This window comes from Leucoraja erinacea, chromosome 19, assembly GCF_028641065.1.
Source record: "Leucoraja erinacea ecotype New England chromosome 19, Leri_hhj_1, whole genome shotgun sequence".
Taxonomy (NCBI): Eukaryota; Metazoa; Chordata; class Chondrichthyes; order Rajiformes; family Rajidae; genus Leucoraja; species Leucoraja erinaceus.
The window spans coordinates 3,268,007-3,289,060 of NC_073395.1; the positions used below are offsets into that span (position 1 = coordinate 3,268,007).

The window sequence follows — 21,054 nt, forward strand, 5'->3', positions numbered from 1 at the left end:
TCAACATGATGAAAAATGTCCACGAGAGCCCCGAGTACCGACGAGCGGCCATTACCGTAAATCTCCGAGTTGGAATCAGGGCAAACTCGGGAGAGCTCTTGGAATGAACTCGTACCGTGGGACAGGGGTTAAAGTCTATCATCTTATAATGAGACCACACCTTCCTGCAGCCAGCACCATTCGTGGAAAGACCAAATGCTTTTCATTTGACCTGGAGAAGCACGAGATCAAAGAAAATAATTTGAAGCATCAAAACATGACTACTTTTATAAATTAGAAAATATAACATTGTGCCACTTGTCCATAAAGGGCAAAGTTCCCCAAATGAGAGAGCTTTTTGTTTTTTCTTTGGATGAACAGCATGTTACATTCTACCAATCCACTTCATACATAGGATAACAACATAACTGCAAATTAATTCTAAACCTGTATATCACTTTCAGAATCATTCACTGACCAGTGTAGTTTCCCCGAGTGTGGAAGAAGGAACTGCAGATGCCGGTTTACACTGAAGATAGACGCAAAATGCTGAGAGTAACTCGGGACAGGCAGCCTCTCTGGAGAGAAGGAATAGGTGACGTTTCGGGTGGAGACCCTTTTCGTTATCACCAGGCCCCCAGCCAACAATGGCCCATTGTGGGCTCCACCTTTCCGAGGCTCTACTTTGTTCTGTATCTTCTCATACCTCCAGTCTCCCCGTCCCTGACTCAGTCTGATCCCCGTCACCCATTCCTTCTCTCCAGAGATGTTGCCTGTCCCGCTGAGTTACTCCAGCTTTTTGTGTCTGTGTTAGGTTCTGCAAGTGTGGATGTCCATAACAGCACGGAGAGAATGTCCACAACTCATCAGTCTCTCCGTTGCCGTTGGCGTTATAGATCTGGCGTAAAGAGCGAGGCATCTTTGGTCAGTCCCTGTGCAAGGGGGACGTTGGAAAGACTTCACTCCTCTTCACTCTGGTCGGTCGGCTCCATGTCGAGGTGTCGATACTGTCGCCATGCCTTCATGTTGCACTGCTTCAACATGGTGCCCAGCTGCTTCCCTGGCCCCACCTCAAAGGTGTCGGGGAAGTCGGTGCCTTGCTGGCGCTCGTACATGGCGTGCATGGTCTGCTCCCACTTCACCGGGGACACCAGCTGTTTGACCAGCAGCCGCCGGATGTGTGGGCCGTGCATGTACTTCTTGCCGTCCACATTGGAGTAGATGGGGATGAGGGGCTTCTCCACGCTGATGTCCTGCAGGGCCCGCTGGAGGGCGGGGGCCGCCGACGCCATGAGGCGGGTGTGGAACGCGCCACTGACCGGCAGCAGTTTGGCCCGCGCCAAGTGAAACCTCCGGGAGTTTTGCTGCAAAAACTCAAGAGCCTGCGGGAAGAACAAAATACTTTCAGGGTCTCGTCGCACTTAAAATGGGGGGGAGTGGGGTCAACCAGAACATGCTCGGCATTAACACCATCACCAGACGCTTACACTTACAGCGGGAGAGTTGCTGCTTCACAGTGCCAGAGACCGCACTTCCATCCTAACTATGGGTGCTGTCTGACACACCCACCACCCTCTGTGTAAAAAACTTGCCCCACGCGTCTCCATTAAACTTTCCCCTCTCACCTTCAAGATTCAAGAGACATTTATTGTCACATGGACCAATTGGTACACTGAAATCTGGGGTACCTTGTAGATACGCCCTCTAGGGTTGGACATTGCCAACCGGGGAAAAAGGTTCCGACTGTCTACCCCAGTGGTTCCCAACGTGGGGCGTACGCCCCACAGGGGGGCAATTTGATTTTTAAGGGGGGCAATTGAGTGCGGCTGAGGAGGTCTGGGTCCAAATTTTCGATTTTTATTTTTTGGATTTTCCATCAGGTAAACATATGTAGTTTATGTTTCAGATGTTATTTTGAGTAAATAATTTTTTTTGGGTAAAAAAGGTCTTTATTGTGTAGTTATTACATAATCACCGCACCATCGCTCTTCATGCACGTCACACGAAGCGCGCGAGGTCATGGGAGAACCTTTAGAAATGTGATTCAAAGAGCTTTTGCTAAGTTACCCTTATAATATCTATTTCCTCCATTTTCTCTCAAGGGAAAGCAAGGGGGGGAGGGCATCAGGATTTTAGAGGTGATTAGGTGGGGCATGGCCAAAAAAAGGTTGGGAACCACTGGTCTACCCTATCTATGCCTCTCATAGTTTTACAAAATAGAAGCATCATACTTTATTCTATAGCAAAAATGGGTTGTAAAATGCAACTTCAACTAAACACATAATGAGTTGAAGTTGTAAAATCTTTTTGTCATATAACGTGTGGTTTATTTAGATCAAATACAAGCCTGAAATATAACGTTACCTTCTTATTGTTTGAAATTAAACCCACTCTTCAAATGTTGTTAAAGGTGCAGAGTTGGTCATCAAGTAGTGTGTGATGATTTTTTATGTTATACTGGATACACATGTCTGCAGCTTGTGGGACAGGTGTGTGTGTGCTCACCTGCAGGTGTCCAGCGATCACACGTCCATTGGGAAACAGGTAGTTGGCGACCTCACACACAGGCTCTTCAATTCCCAGGGACTTGCAGTGTTCGCGGGCTTCCAGGCAGGCGTAGTTGTAGCGGGTCTCAGCGCGCCCCACCACGGAGAGCATGCCGCTGGGGGTGGAGTCCGATGCCTCTTGCATGGCCTCTGCGCGCACCTTCACCGCGTACAGAGCTGGGCAGGAGAACAATGACAATCAGCGCACTTCCCATCTCCACACATTCATCCAACATATAACATATAAGATTGTTAAGGGCTTGGACTAGAGGCAGGAAACATGTTCCCAATTTTGGGGGAGTCCAGAACCAGGGGCCGCACACAGTTTAAGAATAAGGGGCCAGCCATTTAGAACGGAGATGAGGAAACACTTTTTTCTTACAGAGAGTGGTGAGTCTGTGGAATTCTCTGCCTCAGAGGGCGGTGGAGGCAGGTTCTCTGGATGCTTTCAAGAGAGAGCTAGATAAGGCTCTTAAAAATAGTGGAGTCAGGGGATATGGGGAGAAGGCAGGAACGGGGTACTGATTGGGGATGATCAGCCATGATCACATTGAATGGCGGTGCTGGCTCGATGGGCCAAATGGCCTACTCCTGCACCTATTGTCTAACCCCATCTCCAGCACCTTTACCAATACACCGAGTTAATCGATCTTTAACATTGGGGGCGGCACTGTGGCGCAGCGAGTAGAGACATGGGTTCCATCCTGACCTCGAGTGCTGTCTGTGTGGAGTTTGCACATTCTCCCTGTGACTACGTGGTTGCCCCAAGCTTGTAGGAAGTGGATGAGAAGCATAGAACTAGTGTGAACGGGTGACCAATGGTCGGTGCAGACCTGGGTAAGGGGAGGAAGGCGTAAGGTCTCAAAACTAAACAGTAAGTGCATCCGGAAATGCAAAAATGGATTGGTGCCCATAATCTTGCAAGGACCAGCCAGGTGAGCAAAGAAGAGTTATATTATAACATATATATAGCAGCACCGGAAATTGGAGGAACAGCACCTCATATTCCGTTTGGGGAGTCTGCATCCTGGGGGCATGAACATCGAATTCTCCCAATTTTGTTAGTCCCTGCTGTCTCCTCCCCTTCCTCAGTCCCCCTGCTGTCTCCTCCCATCCCCCAGCCTTCGGGCTCCTCCTCCTTTTTCCTTTCTTGTCCCCGCCCACCCCCGCCCCCGATCAGTCTGAAGAAGGGTTTCGGCCCGAAACGTTGCCTATTTCCTTCGCTCCATAGATGCTGCTGCACCCGCTGAGTTTCTCCAGCTTTTTTGTGTACCTTATATTATAAACTGGTAACAAATAACAAATTAAAGAATGCCTATGCTGCATCATTGTGGACTGAGATAACACAATCATTTCCAATATTCTGCATCAGAAATTGATTCGCCATTTATGTGGAGAAGTTTGGACGTGAAGGGTTTGGACAAGAGGCTCCTGAAATGTGGCCACTCTTGTGTCCAGACTCAAGGGGCTGTCCCACTTGGGCAACCTAATTGGCGAGATTTGAAGAGTTTGAAAAAAAAAATGACATGTTGAAGACCTCCTTCGAGCTCCCTTCGACTATGATGAAGACTATCTACGACTACCCTCGATTACCTACGACTAACATGCCGACCTACTACGACTAAACCTACAAGGATAAAAACATAGAAACATAGAAATTAGGTGCAGGAGTAGGCCATTCGGTCCTTCGAGCCAGCACCGCCATTCAATATGATCATGGCTGATCATCCAACTCAGTATCCCGTACCTGCCTTCTCTCCATACCCCCTGATCCCCTTGGCCACAAGGGCCACATCTAACTCCCTCTTAAATATAGCCAATGAACTGGTTGAAAAAAGTATACATTCTTTCCATGGCGACCTTTTTTACTTACGAGCATTTTTTTACATATTGGAAAAAAACGTTGCGACCTAGCTGAGGCCTCGAGAACGTGGAGACCACTCTTGAGCATGAAGAAGAGTTACGAAGACCTCCTAATACCTCGTGTCGACCATGCTGCGAGTATGAGTCGTGGGCAAACTCGCCAGAACTCGCAGATTAGGTCGCCCAAGTGGGACAGCCCCTTCAGTGTGGTCTACTGTCTTATTCTCTTACGCGATTTAACCTAATGTATGGTAGGACTGGTTAGTTGTAGCCTGCAAACGGGCCCTTCGGCCCACCGAGTCTGTGCCGACCAGCAATCTCTCGTACACCAGTTCTGTCTGACACGCTGGGAACAATTTACAGAAGCCAATTAACCTGCAAACCTGCACGTCTTTGGAGTGTGGGGCGGAAACTGGAGTACCCGGAGAAAACCCACGTGGTCACAGGAGCGTACAAACTCCGTAGACAGCTCCGGTGGTCTGAACCAAAGCTGGGTCACTCTAGCAGGCAACTCTACCGCTGCGCCCACCGAACTGTACACACTTGCCATTGAACTGTACAGACAAAATGAATTTTACTGTGCTTGGGTACACGAGGCAATAAAATACCACCGGACCATTGACACAACTTCATGCCGCCCACAAACCCGTCATTATACAAACATTAGGGGGGAGGAGGCCATTCGGCCCTTCGAGCCAGCACCGCCATTCAATATGATCCTGGCTAATCATCCAGAATCAGTACCCCGTTCCTGCTTTTCCCCCCCATATCACTTGATTCCGTTAGCACTAAGAGCTCCATCCAACTCTCTCTTGAAAATATCCAGTGAATTGGCCTCCACTGCCTTCTGAGGCAGATCATTCCACAGATTCACAACTCTCTGGGTGAAAACGTTTTTCCTCATCTCAGTTATAAATGTCCTTATTCTTAAACTGTGACCCCTGGTTCTGGACTCCCTCAACATGGGGAACATTTTTCCTGCATCAAGCGTGTCCAATCCCTTAATAATTTTATATGTTTCTATAAGATCACCTCTCATCCTTCTAAATTCCAGTGAATACAAGCCCTGTTGACCCATTCTTTCATCATATGTCAGTGCCACCATCCCGGGAATTAACCTAGTGAACCTACGCTGCAGTCCCTCAAATTAGAAGACCAAAACTGCACACAATAGTCCAGGTGCTGTCTCACCAGGGCCCTGTACAACTGCACGAGGACCTCCTTGCTCCTAAACTCAAATCCTCTCGCAATGAAGGCCAACATGCCATTAGCTTTCTTCACTGCCTGCTGTACCTGCATGCTTATTTTCAGTGACTAATGTACAAGGGCACCCAGGTCTCGTTGCACCTCCCATTTTCCTAATCTGACACCATTCAGATAATAATCTGCCTTCCTGTTCTTGCCACCAAAGTGGATAACCTCACATGTATCCACATTGTACTGCATCTGTGCCCACTCGCCCAATAGTCCAGGGTGAGGTCTCACCAGGGCCCTGTACAACTGCAGCCTGTTTCCGCGCTGTACCTCTCTGTGACTCTATGCCATTTTCTCTTCAATCATTTCTCAACATTAATTTTCTTACCAAGGTAGCAGACCACACCTGGAAACTCAGGTGTGGACCAGCAAGCGTTACTCAGCCTCACCTTCAGTGAAGTCCATGGCACCGGCAAATACCAGAGCAGCAAACTCTCCCACACTGAAGCCCGCTGCTCCCACACACTGCTCAATTACCTAAAGACACAGACGGAAAGATAGCGATGTTAATACACTCACAGAAACATAGAAAATAGGTGCAGGAGGAGGCCATTCGGCCCTTCGAGCCAGCACCGCCATTCATTGTGATCATGGCTGATCGTCCCCTATCAATAACCCGTACCTGCCTTCTCCCCATATCCCTGGACTACATTAGCCCCTAGAGCTCTATTTAACTCTCTCTTAAATCCACCTAGTGACTTGGCTTCCACTGCCCTCTGTGGCAGGGAATTCCATACATTCACAACTCTCTGGGTGAAAATGTTTTTTCTCACCTCAGTCTTAAATGACCTCCCCTTTATTCTAAGACTGTGTGGCCCCTGGTTCTGGACTCGCACCAACATTGGGAAAAAATGTTCCTGCATCTACCTTGTCCACTCAACACCATGAGGGTTCAGCCCAGAGATAGATAGTTACACAAGCTTGTCTCCATATAGTAATGCTCGCTCTATTTCAATAAACACTTCTCCCATAGAAGAAAAACTCCAATCGTCAAAAAAAAATTCGGATTACAGGACGTTCTTTTAGGAAGGAGATGAGGAGGAATTTCTTTAGTCAGAGGGTGGTGAATCTGTGGAATTATTTGCCACAGGAGGCTGTGGAGGCCAGGTCAGTGGATATTTTTAAGGCAGAGTTAGATAGATTCTTGATTAGTACGAGTGTCAGAGGTTTTGGGGAGAAGGCAGGAGAATGGGGTTAGGAAGGAGAGATAGATCAGCCACGATTGAATGGCGAAGTAGACTTGATGAGGCAAATGGCCTAATTCTACTCCTATCACTTATGACCTAATATAATTTGTTTTATCAATTCAATGTCATTATTAAAAACACAAAGTGTTGGAGGAACTCAGCGGGTCAGGCAGCATCTGCGGAGGGAATAGACAGGCAACTTTTATTCCTTTGGCTGCTGGCCTAGAGACCAACACAGACTTAGATTTTTACCAAGTCCCCAACCCACATTCAACCACATCACTGCAACAGCAGAGGCTACAACAGTTATGGTGCCCTCTATAATGTTTGGGACAAAGACCCATCATTTATTTATTTGCCTCTGTACTCACAATTTGAGATTTGTAATAGAAAAAATCACATGTTAAGCTCACCAGTGCTCTCTTTCTTCTTAATAATGTTCCAAACAGTTGATTTTGGTAAGCCTAAGGTTTGGCTGATGTCTCTAACTGTTTTATTCTTGTTTCTCAGTCTCACAATGGCTTCTTTGACTTTCATTGGCACAACTTTGGTCCTCATGTTGATAAACAGCAATAAAAGTTTCCAAAGGTGATGGAAAGACTAGGTGCTGAGAGCTCTCTTATACCTGCAATAAGGTGGCAATTAAACACACATTATGGTGCCCTGAAATGGGGGGACTATGTATAAACACTACTGTAATTTCTACATGGTGAAACTAAAATGTACAAAAATAGCCTTTAATAAAATCTGACAATGTGCACTTTAACCACATGTGATTTTTTCTATTACAAATCTCAAATTGTGGAATGCAGAGACAAATAAATAAATGATGTGTCTTTGGCCTTAACATTATGGAGACCCTGTATGTTACAATTGACTTGAATGACACAGGCTGGGAAAGTAGGGTTAGCTAGACTTTGTATTCCTGAATATTTGATAGTCACTGATTTAAAAAAAGAGTGCTTGTGAAATTGAACGGGCAAGATGATCGCTGATTGTGTTGCTTCCAACAAACAGCCTGGGCAATGTGCAGCATTGTGGCCAGTGCAGAGAGAACAGGTCGGTGGGCAGAGAATAGGAGGAGTAAGCAGCCAAAATGTAGGTTCACCGTCGACATTCATACCACCCAATACAGTAATGTTTGCCTGTGGTGCAAGGCTGGGTGGCAGTGTGGCGAGCAAGGAGGAGGCAGACTGGCTTCAAGGGGGAATGGGCAGGCTAAGTGAATGGACAAGGAGATGTCCCATGTTTTCAGGCGATCAGTCTGAGGATGGGTCCAGACCTGAAACGCTGCCTGCCCACTGCCTCCAGAGCACTTGGTTTTGCTGAAGATTCCAGCATCTGCAGTCTCTTGCATCGTCAGCATTTTCCTAAGTTCTGCGACTGTTCTGTGTGTCTCCTCTGCCTGTTCCTTGTCTCTTGCGTTTTAGAACCGTTCTTTGTGACTTCTGCTCTCTATGCACCACTATACCCCCTTTTACCCATCCCTCTCCGTGGATCCTCTACCCCTCCGTTTGCTCTCAGCACCCTCCACTTTCTCATCTACATCCCCTTCTCTCTGCCTCTACCCCATTCTCTGCCTACTCTACCCCCCTCTTTCTCTACCCCTCTCCCCCACGGCTACTCTACCCCCCCCTCCCACCTGCCCCTACACCTCTCCCCTTATCCCTCCACCCTCTCTCCCTGCCTCCTCTAGCCCTTTTTGCCCCCTCCCTCTGTCTCCCTGTCCCCTCTACCCCCCCTCCCTCTCTGTATCCCCCATACCCCTCTCCTACACCTCTCCCTGTCCCCCCCCCCCACCACTCTCCCCACCTCCCTCTCTGTGCCCCCCTATATCCCCCTCATAAACCTCCCACCGCCCCACCCCTCTCCTCCACCCTCCTCTCCCTCTCCTATACCTCCACCCCCACCCCTCTCCTCCACCCCTCCTCTAACCCCCACCCCCATATACCCCCACCCACCGACCCACCCACCCAGGGGTGCCGGGCATTGAGCGCCTCCACGGCGGCCAGGGAGGTGATGAAGACGGCGGGCTGGCAGTGGCGGGTGTGGAGCAGCCGCTGGGGGGGCCCGCGCTCACACAGGTCGAGCAGGTCGTAGCCGAGCAGCTGCCGGGCGGCGGCGAACATGTCCCTGACCCGGGGCAGCGCGAGCATGGAGCCGGCCATCCCCACCTGCTGGCTGCCCTGGCCCGGGAACAGCAGCAGCGCCGGCCGCCGGCGGGACGGTGGAGATAGAGGCTGGGCCCCGGCACTAGGCCCCACAGGCCCCACAGGCTGGGCCCCGGCACTAGGCCCCACAGGCCCCACAGGCTGGGCCCCGGCACTAGGCCCCACAGGCCCCATAGGCCCCGCGCTCCCGCTCCCGCCGCCCGGGGACAAGCAGGAGGAGCGGGAAACCGCCCACAGTCTCCCTGCCGTCCGCGGCCGCCATCGCCTCATCCCCGCTAATGTACCCCCACTTCCGCCCCGCTAATGTACCCCCACTTCCGCCCCGCTAATGTACCCCCACTTCCGGCCCACTAATGTACCTCCACTTCCGCCCCACTAATGTACCCCCCCTTCCGCCCCGCTAATGTACCCCCACTTCCGCCCCGCTAATGTACCCCCACATCCGGCCCACTAATGTACCCCCACTTCCGCCCCGCCAATGCACCCCCACTTCCGCCCCGCTAATGTGGCCCACATCCGGCCCACTAATGTACCCCCCCGGTGGCTTCCGCCCCGCCAATGCACCCCCACTTCCGCCCCGCTAATGTACCCCCACTTCCGCCCCGCTAATGTACCCCCACTTTTGTTAGTCCTTGCTGTCTCCTCCCCCTCCTTCCGGTCCCCCCCAGGTAATGTGTCCCTACATCCGCCCCGCTAATGTGTCCCCTATATCCCGGCCCCGGGGCAGCCACTCCCCGCAACTCAATTCCACCTCACATCCACAAACCACTGCTGCTTCTAGCATATGGCGTAAAGAACATAGACGGCATGAATACAGAACAGATCAGTGTGTCCATATACCGTTGTTTTAATATATACACACATGAATAAATAAAACAGTATAAATGTGATATTAAATAGATATAAAATGTTATATTCAATATCACATAATACCAAATATTACATATAATTTATTACATAATATATAATATTTAATCATTACATTAACTTTTCAAATTTACTTTTGAAAAACTTAAAAACCTGCAGCTTGTTTCCTACATATAATATAACATAATTTGTTAATACAATAGATAATAGTATATTTAATATTTAATGCAATAAACAATATAATATAGTGTAGCGGAACCCGTAGCAAAGATTGTTAAGGGTTTGGACACGCTAGAGGCAGGAAACATGTTCCCGATGTTGGGGGAGTCCAGAACCAGGGGCCACAGTTTAAGAATAAGGAGTAAGCCATTTAGAAAGGAGACGAGGAAACACTTTTTCTCACAGAGAGTGGTGAGAATTCTCTTTCCTCAGAGGGGGCGGTGGAGGCAGGTTCTCTGGATACTTTCAAGAGAGAGCTAGATAGGGCTCTTAAAAATAGTGGAGTCAGGGGATATGGGGAGAAGGCAGGAACAGGGTACTGATTGGGGATGATCAGCCATGATCACAGTGAATGGCGGTGCTGGCTCGAAGGGCCGAATGGCCTACTCCTGCACCTATTGTCTATTGTCTATTGTCTATTGTCTATTGTCACCCGCTGGTGCTTGCAAACATCGAACCCTGCGGTTGGAATCCACGCGCACGTGACTCTGGTAGGGGTCGTGTTTTCGCGCAGTTTTCAGGGCTCTGCCCTTCAGTCGTTGTGAGACCACTATTGTGGCCAAAGACCCAACAGCGAGCAAGATAGTCCACTCGACGAAACAGACGTAGTGCGGTCATGGGCAGATTCATGGGTCATTTTTGGCCCCATTTCCGTAACCGGCTTCCGTCTCCGCACCAAAGATCCCGTAGCGGAGCAAAGATACTGGTGCGGAGACGGAAGCCGGTTACGGAAACATCCTCGTAAAAATAAAAGTTATTTGGTAAAAATCTTCTCCTCGTTTGCAGAATTTTAATTTATTAACACAAACTGTTTCCCCGCAACGTTGATTACACTGCGGGTCGGGTCGGGTCCGGTTACTGAAATGGATGAAGAAAAGGCCCACGTTCCGCTCCGTTGCGTACTACACGTCAGCCCATTGCAGTTAGCAGGAGTGGTCTATCTTGCTCCGATATAGGATCTTTGCTTCAGTCGCTGTGAGATCACCGTTGTGGTCAGTTGTGTCAGCTGCAATTGTTAAGACACGTTAGCGGTGAATCACATTGTGAATAAGCCTGATTCAAATCAACCGTCTGTTGTCCACCAAGAATATTCAATTCCATGTACAATGGCATATATAATATGTAATAGTATATTTAAAATTTGATATAATATACAATATAATATATCACACCATATATAATATCTAATTATGTTATTAATAAATATTTATCTTATATTTAATCGTATTTATAACATTATAATATCATATATATTATTTGATTATATTTAATATAATATGTAACATTTAATAATAATAATAATAATAATACATTTTATTTGCAGGCGCCTTTCAAAGTCTCAAGGACACCTTACAGAAATTAACAAGAGAGAAAAATCATATAGTTGGAGTAAAATAAATAATAAGTACATCACCAATATACAAATTAAAGACAGAATTCGCTCCAAAGACAAAAAATCAAAAACGCAATGTGAAGAGTATTAAATGTAATATTTGGTATTATATTTAATATGTAACATTTGTTAAAAATAACACCAAATATTACATTTAATATATATATATATATATTGTATGAAATGTCGCTGCACTCCCTTGGTCTATCGCAATTTCTCACTCCCAACTCTCACCCAATGTTGGCAGCCCTGGATTTATGAACATATTGACAGGGCTGGAATTTTCTGTTCACTTTGAAGTATGATTTGATAACTGGGATTGTATTCTCTGCAGCAAACGGAGGTGAAGAAAATACTTAGTTGAGGTGAATAATATCATGAGAATAGGACCTGTTTCGCTGAGCAAAGAGTAGGAAGGAACTGCAGATGGTGGTTTAAACTGAAACATAGAAACATAGACAATAGGTGCAGGAGTAGGCCATTCGGCCCTTCGAGCCTGCACCGCCATTCAATGTGATCATGGCTGATCATCCAACTCAGTATCCTGTACCTGCCTTCTCTCCATACCCCCTGATCCCTTTAGCCACAAGGGCCACATCTAACTCCCTCTTAAATATAGCCAATGAACTGTGGCCTCAACTACCTTCTGTGGCAGAGAATTACACAGATTCACCACTCTCTGTGTGAAAAATGTTTTCCTCATCTCGGTCCTAAAAGATTTCCCCCTTATCCTTAAACTGTGACCCCTTGTCCTGGACTTCCCCAACATCAGGAACAATCTTTCTGCATCTAGCCTGTCCAACCCCTTAAGGATTTTGTACGTTTCTATAAGATCCCCCCTCAATCTTCTAAATTCTAGCGAGTACAAGCCGAGTCTATCCAGTCTTTCTTCATATGAAAGTCCTGTCATCCCAGGAATCAGTCTGGTGAACCTTCTCTATACTCCCTCTATGGCAAGAATGTCTTTCCTCAGATTTGGAGACCAAAACTGTACGCAATACTCCAGGTGTGGTCTCACCAAGACCCTGTACAACTGCAGTAGAACCTCCCTGCTCCTATACTGAAATCCTCTATGGCAAGAAAGTCCTTCCTCAGATTAGGAGACCAAAACTGGACGCAATAGTCCAGGTGTGGTCTCACCAAGACCCTGTACAACTGCAGTAGAACCTCCCTGCTCCTATACTGAAATCCTCTATGGCAAGAATGTCTTTCCTCAGATTTGGAGACCAAAACTGTACGCAATACTCCAGGTGTGGTCTCACCAAGACCCTGTACAACTGCAGTAGAACCTTCCTGCTCCTATACTCAAATCCTCTATGGCAAGAATGTCCTTCCTCAGATTAGGAGACCAAAACTGTACGCAATACTCCAGGTGTGGTCTCACCAAGACCCTGTAGAACTGCAGTAGAACTTCCCTGCTCCTATACTCAAATCCTCTATGGCAAGAATGTCCTTCCTCAGATTAGGAGACCAAAACTGTACGCAATAGTCCAGGTGTGGTCTCACCAAGACCCTGTACAACTGCAGTAGAACCTCCCAGCTCCTATACTGAAATCATCTATGGCAAGAATGTCTTTCCTCAGATTAGGAGACCAAAACTGTACGCAATAGTCCAGGTGTGGTCTCACCAAGACCCTGTACAACTGCAGTAGAACCTCCCTGCTCCTATACTGAAACCCTCTATGGCAAGAATGTCCTTCCTCAGATTAGGAGACCAAAACTGTACGCAATAGTCCAGGTGTGGTCTCACCAAGACCCTGTACAACTGCAGTAGAACCTCCCTGCTCCTATACTGAAATCCTCTATGGCAAGAATGTCTTTCCTCAGATTAGGAGACCAAAACTGTACGCAATAGTCCAGGTGTGGTCTCACCAAGACCCTGTACAACTGCAGTAGAACCTCCATGAAGATAGACACAAAAGGCTGGAGTAACTCAGCGGGACAGGGAGCATCTCTGGAGAGAAGGAATGGGTTGTAGCGGAGTCTGCTGGCGCTCGCAGAGATTGAACCCAGCGCTCGGGTTTATCACTTGCCCCCGATAGTTCAGCGCAGACCACCGTTGTGGGGCAGACGTGTCTGGAGAACCTGTATACTGGATATCGAACTTTTGAACAAAGATCTGTTGAAAACTCCAGTAGCCGTTTCTCAGAGTGACTACAGAGTGATGTTTCTCCAGCACTTTTGTCCACCTGTGTATTGTCTCACCCAGACCGTGTGAAAGTGCAGAGTTGTGTGGCGGGGCAGCGAACAACATGCAACTCTTTCTTGTGTAACATGAGTGGGGATGGGAGGAGAAGCAGGAAGTGCATGGGATGGGAGGAGCAGGAACAGTGGCTGTTAGCCCAAGGCCTGCGCGGACCCAGTGTGTTTGACAGTGGTGGAAGCTGCAAGCATTGAGTGTGGGAATCACAGCGAAGGAACTGCTCGGTCGGAATTCTGCCTCTGTTTTAAATTTGCTCTCGGGTTTCCCACGTTTAGCAAGGTTTGTGCCTTATTCCGACTGCTTTTTGCTCTTGTTTAAACTGCAGGCCGGTTCAGGGGAACTGCCTCGCTGAGTACACGTTTTGAGATAGTTGCATAAGCTTTGCATAATAGTTGCATAAGGGTGGGTGGAGGCGAGCAAAGTGCATGGACTGCCGCGTTATTGCAGTGGCGGGCAAAACATGTTCCTCATCTCTGTGTCTCCCCTTCCCCTGACCCTCAGTCTGAAGCAGGGACTCGACCCGTTCCTTCTCTCCAGAGATGCTGCCTGTCCTGTCCTGTCCCGCTGAGTTACTCCAGCTTTTTGTGCCTATCTCTGGTTTAAACCAGCGTCTGCAGTTCCTTCCTACACATTAGTGGCACAGTGTTGGATAAAACTGAGGCTGCTGTGAAAATGTGTTCCATTAGCGTGGGTGCTGTCCGATTCACCTCTACCCCATTGCGGACATTAGACTTTGTCTGTGGAACTGATGCGTTACAATGCTGAGAACTAGATTCTGCACTCTGTATCTTCCCCTTTGCTCTTCATATTTCACTGGAATTTGATTGTATTTGTGTAGAGTATTGTCTGATCTAATTACATAGCGTACAAGACAAAGCATTTTACTGTGTAAAAACACAAGACTCAAAGTGCTGGAGTAACTCTGTGAAACGTCACCTATCCATGTTCTCCACAGATGCTGCCTGACCCGCTGAGTTACTCCAGCACTCTGTGAAACGTCACCTATCCACGTTCTCCACAGATGCTGCCTGACCCGCTGAGTTATGGTGCAGCAGCATCTATGGAGCTAAGGAAATAGGCAACGTTTCGGGCCGAACCTTCTGGAAATAGGCAACGTTTCGGGCCGAAACCCGGAAGGGTTTCGGCCCGAAATGTTGCCTATTTCCTTAGCTCCATAGATGCTGCCTGACCCGCTGAGTTACTCCAGCACTTTGTGAAACGTCACCTATCCATGTTCTCCACAGATGCTGCCTGACCCGCTGAGTTACTCTAGCACTCTGTGAAACGTCACCTATCCATGTTCTCCACAGATGCTGCCTGACCCGCTGAGTTACTCCAGCAAAGATAGGCACAAAATGCTGGAGTAACTCAGCGGGACAGGCAGCATCTCTGGAGAGAAGGAATGGGTGACGTTTCAGGTCGAGACCCTTCTTCAGACTGAGAGTTGGGGGAAAGGGAAATTAGGGATATAGGAGATCAAAAAAATGAATGAAAGATAAGCAAAAAGCACCAATGATCAAAGAAGGGGTCGCCTAAACAGAATTTTGAACCAGCACCTGCAGTCCTTGTGTCTGCAAGCTTGCACCATCTGTTTTTACATTGAAAATATTGCCTTTATTCTGAGATATTAAGTTTTCTTGAAAACCTGGATCATGAAATGCTTTGGGTAGGAAGGAACTGCAGCTGCTGTTTTAAACATAAGATAGACACAAAATGCTGGAGTAACTCAGCGGGGCAGGCAGCGTCTCCAGAGAGAAGGAATGGGTGATGTTTCGGGTAGAGACCCTTCTTCAGACTGGGACTGCATATCTTTCATTCACTTGTTCAATATCTCTCTATGTCACTGTCTGTATGTCTCGTTTCCCTGTCCGCTGAGTCTCAGTCTGAAGAAAGGTCTCGACCCGAAACGTCGCCGTTCCTTCTCTCCAGAGATGCTTCCTCTCCCGCTGAGTTATGGGCCTGTCCCACTTGGCAATTTGTTTGGTGACTGCCGGCATCGATGAATGTCGTATCAGGTCACCGAAAAATTAGTGCCGTGACCGCTGTGTTTTTTCGAGTATCGCACCATTTTTTTTGTCGCCACTGGATTTTGAAATGATCGAAATCTGTTGGCGACACTGATATGGCACCGGCAGTCGCCGACAAACATCACCAAGTGGGACAGGGCCTTGACTCCAGCGTGTTGAGTCTATCGCTGCAGTGAGGCGTAGGTTCACGAGATTGATCCCTGCGATGGCGGGACTGTCATATGAGGAAAGATTGAAAAGACTAGGCTTGTATTCACTGGAGTTTAGAAGGATGAGGGGGGGGGGATCTTATAGAAACATATAAAATTATAAAAGGACTGGACAAGCTAGATGCAGGAAAAATGTTCCCAGTGTTGGGGGAGTCCAGAACCAGGGGCCCCACACAGTCTTCGAATAAAGGGGAGGTCATTTAAGACTGAGGTGAGAAAAAGCTTTTTCACCCAGAGAGTTGTGAATTTATGGAATTCCCTGCCACAGAGGGCAGTGGAGGCCAAGTCACTGGATGGATTTAAGAGAGAGTTAGATAGAGCTCTAGGGGCTAGTGGAGTCACGGGATATGGGGAGAAGGCAGGCACGGGTTATTGATAGGGGATGATCGATCAGCCATGATCACAATGAATAGCGGTGCTGGTTCGAAGGGCCGAATGGCCTCCTCCTGCACCTATTTTCTATGTTTCTATCTGTGGACAAATGCCTCTGTCTCTTTCAGACGCCAGGATGCCATCAACCTGGGTACACGCCTTCGGCTTCACCGTGTTACCGCACGCGGCAAGCGTTGTCAGTTGGTCTTACCGGGAAGAGATCACCGGCTGGTACGCCACGTTGAAGAAGCCGTCTTGGTGCCCGCCCAACTGGGCCTTTGGTCCCGTCTGGTTCTCTCTCTACACCAGCATGGGGTAGGTCACACCTCGGTCAACCTTCCCCGCATGGTGCAGCCTTATGCCCCTGTCCCACTTAGGAAACCTGAACGGAAACCTCTGGAGACTCTGCGCCCCGCCCAAGGTTCCCGTGCGGTTCCCGGAGGTTTTTGTCAGTCTCCCTACCTGCTTCCACTACCTGCAACCTCCGGGAACCGCACGGAAACCTTCCGGGTTTCGGCTCGAAACGTTGCCTGTTTCCTTCGCTCCATAGATGCTGCTGCACCCGCTGAGTTTCTCCAGCATTTTTGTGTACCAGTGAATCTTCCAGGCCGTGTTCTCATGGCAACAACTCACACACACGCCTCTTAGAATCGATGATGACAGATATACGGCGCAGGCAGCAATTTTGTCTATTGTCCATTGTCTATTCTGTAACTTTCAATGAGGTCCACTCCTCAACCTTCTAAACTCCAGCGAGTACAGGCCCAGTGTGCTGTCAAACGCTAACCCACTCATTCCTGGGATCATTCTTGTAAACCTGCCCTGCGTTCTCCAGAGTCAGTTATTATCTTGGACTGACTCCATGGTATTCCATCCACAGTTATGGCTCCTACCTGGTGTGGAAGGAACTTGGAGGATTCACTGACGAGGCGCTGGTCCCCCTTGGTTTATATGGAGCCCAACTTCTCCTCAACTGGGCGTGGACTCCAATCTTCTTCAAGGCCCATCGAGTGGGTTGGGTATGTACACAATCACTATTCATCTGAAATATATAGAAACATAGAAATTAGGTGCAGGAGTAGAGGCCATTCAGCCCTTCGAGCCTGCACCGCCATTCAATATGATCATGGCTGATCATCCAACTCAGTATCCCGTACCTGCTCTCTCTTCATACCCCCTGATCCCCTTAGCCACAAGGGCCACATCTAACTCCCTCTTAAATATAGCAAATTAACTGTGGCCTCGACTACCCTCTGTGGCAGAGAGTTCCAGAGATTCACCACTCTCTGTGTGAAAAAAGTTCTTCTCATCTCGGTTTTAAAGGATTTCCCCCTTATCCTTAAGCTGTGACCCCTTGTCCTGGACTTCCCCAACATCGGGAACAATCTTCCTGCATCTAGCCTGTCCAACCCCTTAAGAATTTTGTAAGTTTCTATAAGATCCCCTCTCAATCTCCTAAATTCTAGAGAGTATAAACCAAGTCTATCCAGTCTTTCTTCATAAGACAGTCCTGACATCCCAGGAATCAGTGTGGTGAACCGTCTCTGCACTCCCTCTATGGCAATAATGTCCTTCCTCAGATTTGGAGACCAAAACTGTGCGCAATACTCCAGGTGTGGTCTCACCAAGACCCTGTACAACTGCAGTAGAACCTCCCTGCTCCTATACTCAAATCCTTTTGCAATGAAAGCTACCATACCATTCGCTTTCTTTACTGCCTGCTGCACCTGCATGCCTACTTTCAATGACTGGTGTACCATGACACCCAGGTCTCGCTGCATCTCCCCCTTTCCCAATCGGCCACCATTTAGATAATAGTCTGCTTTCCAGTTTTTGCCACCAAAATGGATAACCTCACATTTATCCACATTATACTGCATCTGCATATATATCTGTTTACTTACGAGAAGATGTTCCCGATGTTGGGGGAGTCCAGAACCAGGGACCACACACACAGTTTAAGAATAAGGGGTAAGCCATTTAGAACGGTGACGAGGAAACACTTTTTCTCACAGAGAGTTGTGAGTCTGTGGAATTCCCTGCCTCAGAGGGCGGTGGAGGCCGGTTCTCTGGATACTTTCAAGAGAGAGCTAGATAGGGCTCTTAAAAATAGCGGAGTCAGGGGATATGGGGAGAAGGCAGGAGCGGGGTACTGATTGGGGATGATCAGCCATGATCACATTGAATGGCGGTGCTGGCTCGAAGGGCCGAATGGCCTACTCATGTACTTATTGTGGTGAATCTCTGGAATTCTCTGCTGCAGAAGTGTCGTTGAGGCCACAGTTCATTGGCTATATTTAAGGGGGAGTTAGATGTGGCCCTTGTGGCTAAATGGATCAGGGGGTATGGAGAGAAGGCAGGTACAGGATACTGAGTTGGATGATCAGTGCTGGAGTAACTCAGCGGGTCGGGCAGCATCTCTTGAAGGCAGTGATAGATAGATCGATTCTTGACTTGTGCGGGTGTCAGGGGTTATGGGGAAAAGGCAGGAGAATGGGGTTAGGAGGGAGAGACAGATAAGCCATGATTGAATGGCGGTGCAGGCTCGAAGGGCCGAATGGCCTACTCCTGCACCTGTTGTCTATTGTGTATTGTGTATAGACTGCAGTTCCAGTTTACACACACTGTGTTATTGTCGTTCTTCTTGTTGCTGCAGGCTTTCGTCGAGTTGCTGTGCGTGTACGGGGCTGCAGCGGCAACCACGGTGAGTTGGCACCGTGTCAGCCCCACCGCAACCTACCTGATGCTGCCCTACATGGCCTGGCTGACCCTGGCCGGTGCTCTCAACTACTGCATCTGGAGGGACAACAAGCCCAAGGCAGAGTAGTGCCGCTCGCCACACATGCGCTCAACTCCATTAACGGGTGGATCGATGAGTCCAAATGAATGAATGAATGAAGACGTTTGTCGGAACAAGTATATTCACATACAAGGAATTTACCCTGGTGCTCCGCCCGCAAGTAACAACACGACATACAGTAAACAATTAAGAACAAAATCTAAAACATTAAAGCATTAACAATAACACATTACAGTTTAAACATGTGAATGAAATAAAATTCCACAGCACAAGGAGGCTACAGACTATTGGTTATTGAGTAGAGCTACTACTCGTGGGGAAAAAAGCTGTTTTTGATCCGAAACGCCACCTCCCCACGTCATATGTTCAAAGGTTCACGGCGATAGGAGCAGAATTAGGCCATTCGGCCCATCAAGCCTAATCCGCCATTCAATCATGGCTGATCTATCTCTCCCTCCTAACCCCATTCTCCTGCCTTCTCCCCATGACCCCAGACACCCGTACAAATCAAGAATCGATCTACCTATCAGTGCCTTCAAAAAATGTCCTCCAGAGATGCTGCCTGAGTTATTCCAGCACTTTGTGTGTTTTCCTCACGATTCCAGCATCTGCGGTTCCTTGTGTCTACGTTGATCGCTGCTTCTCACGGGTGGAGTGTGTTTAATATATACCCTTACTTAATACATGCGCACTGTTTGATTTAAGAGTGTTATGGAAATCAATAATAATTAAAGAGAAATGAAATTTGCCACATGGAGATCCTTGTGTTAATATAAATCTCAGTGTGTTGTTTTGCACGATTCATGAAAGCCAGAGGGAGCTGTACAAGAGTCAAGTCCAGACATGGTGACAGTCTTACATAGACATAGAAACATACAAAATAGGTGCAGGAGTAGGCCATTCGGCCCTTCGAGCCTGCACCGCCATTTAATATGATCATGGCTGATCATCCAACTCAATATCCCGTACCTGCCTTCTCTCCATACCCTCTGATCCCCTTGGCCACAAGGGCCACATCTAACTCCCTCTTAAATATAGCCAATGAACTGACCTCAACTACCCTCTGTGGCAGAGAATTCCAGAGATTCACCACTCTCTGTGTGAAAAAAGTTCTCCTCATCTCGGTTTTAAAGGATTTCTTATCCTTATCCTTAAGCTGTGAGCCCTTGTTCTGGACTTCCCCAACATCGGGAACAATCTTCCTGCATCTAGCCTGTCCAACCCCCCAAGAATTTTGTAAGTTTCTATAAGATCCCCTCTCAATCTCCTAAATTCTAGAGAGTATAAACCAAGTCTTGCTGGTAAAAAGAAGTCTTTCACTGGCCCTTGATACACATAACAATAAAGAAACCAATTCATAAGTGTGGCACGGTGGCGCTGGAAACCCTGAAGGAAATAGGCAACGTTTCGGGCCGAAACCCGGAAGGGTTTCGGCCCAAAACGTTGCCTATTTCCTTCACTCCATAGATGCTGCTGCACCCGCTGAGTTTCTCCAGCACTTTTGTCTACCTATTGTTATAGTCATTGTCTATTGAAATCAGAAGGGTTTCAATAGACAATAGATGCCATTTGGCCATTTGGCCCTTCGATCCAGCACCGCCATTCAATGCGATCACGGCTGATCATCCCCAATCAGTACCCCGTTCCTGCCTTCTCCCCATATCCCCTGACTCCGCTATTTTTAAGAGCCCTATGTGTTAATAGTGAAAGGCATAGATAGAGTGGATGTGGAGAGGATGTTTCCACTGGTGGGAGAGTCTAGGACCAGAGGTCACAGCCTCAGAATTAAAGGGCGCTCTTTTAGAATGAAGGTGAAAGTATCCAGAGAACCGGCCTCCACCGCCCTCTGAGGCAGAGAATTCCACAGACTCACCACTCTCTGTGAGAAAAATTGTTTCCTCGTCTCCGTTCTAAATGGCTTACTCCTTATTCTTAAACTGTGTGGCCCCTGGTTCTGGACTCCC

The 21,054-nt window shown here is 48.0% G+C and overlaps 2 protein-coding genes across 2 annotated transcripts; one reads left to right on the forward strand and one right to left on the reverse strand.

The window, feature by feature from the left end:
* Nucleotides 1–726: 726 nt before the first annotated feature.
* Nucleotides 727–9,285, reverse strand: mcat (malonyl CoA:ACP acyltransferase (mitochondrial)). The gene is made up of 4 exons (XM_055650073.1): nucleotides 8,803–9,285; nucleotides 6,032–6,119; nucleotides 2,485–2,702; nucleotides 727–1,361 (listed from the first exon to the last, which is right to left on the reverse strand). The coding sequence occupies exons 1-4, from the start codon at nucleotides 9,268–9,270 to the stop codon at nucleotides 939–941; spliced, it is 1,197 nt and encodes a 398-aa protein (XP_055506048.1). The 5' UTR covers nucleotides 9,271–9,285; the 3' UTR covers nucleotides 727–938.
* Nucleotides 9,286–13,804: 4,519 nt separating this feature from the next.
* Nucleotides 13,805–19,841, forward strand: tspo (translocator protein). The gene is made up of 4 exons (XM_055650074.1): nucleotides 13,805–13,961; nucleotides 16,419–16,605; nucleotides 17,171–17,309; nucleotides 18,947–19,841. Exons 2-4 carry the CDS (start codon nucleotides 16,427–16,429, stop codon nucleotides 19,115–19,117), a joined length of 489 nt encoding a protein of 162 aa, XP_055506049.1. The 5' UTR covers nucleotides 13,805–13,961; nucleotides 16,419–16,426; the 3' UTR covers nucleotides 19,118–19,841.
* The last annotated feature ends 1,213 nt before the right edge of the window (nucleotides 19,842–21,054 follow it).

Bases quoted from the DNA above. Each gene is read 5' to 3' on its own strand.
- mcat (XM_055650073.1), bottom strand. From the start codon at position 9,270: ATGAGGCGATGGCGGCCGCGGACGGCAGGGAGACTGTGGGCGGTTTCC. The intron at 2,703-6,031 runs GTGAGGCTGAGT...TCTCCTGCCCAG, and splicing joins TGCCATGGACTTCACTGAAG to CTCTGTACGCGGTGAAGGTG. The intron at 1,362-2,484 runs GTGAGCACACAC...TTCTTCCCGCAG, and splicing joins TGATCGCTGGACACCTGCAG to GCTCTTGAGTTTTTGCAGCA.
- tspo (XM_055650074.1), top strand. From the start codon at position 16,427: ATGCCATCAACCTGGGTACACGCCTTCGGCTTCACCGTGTTACCGCAC. The intron at 16,606-17,170 runs GTAGGTCACACC...TTCCATCCACAG, and splicing joins TCTCTCTACACCAGCATGGG to TTATGGCTCCTACCTGGTGT. The intron at 17,310-18,946 runs GTATGTACACAA...TTGTTGCTGCAG, and splicing joins AGGCCCATCGAGTGGGTTGG to GCTTTCGTCGAGTTGCTGTG.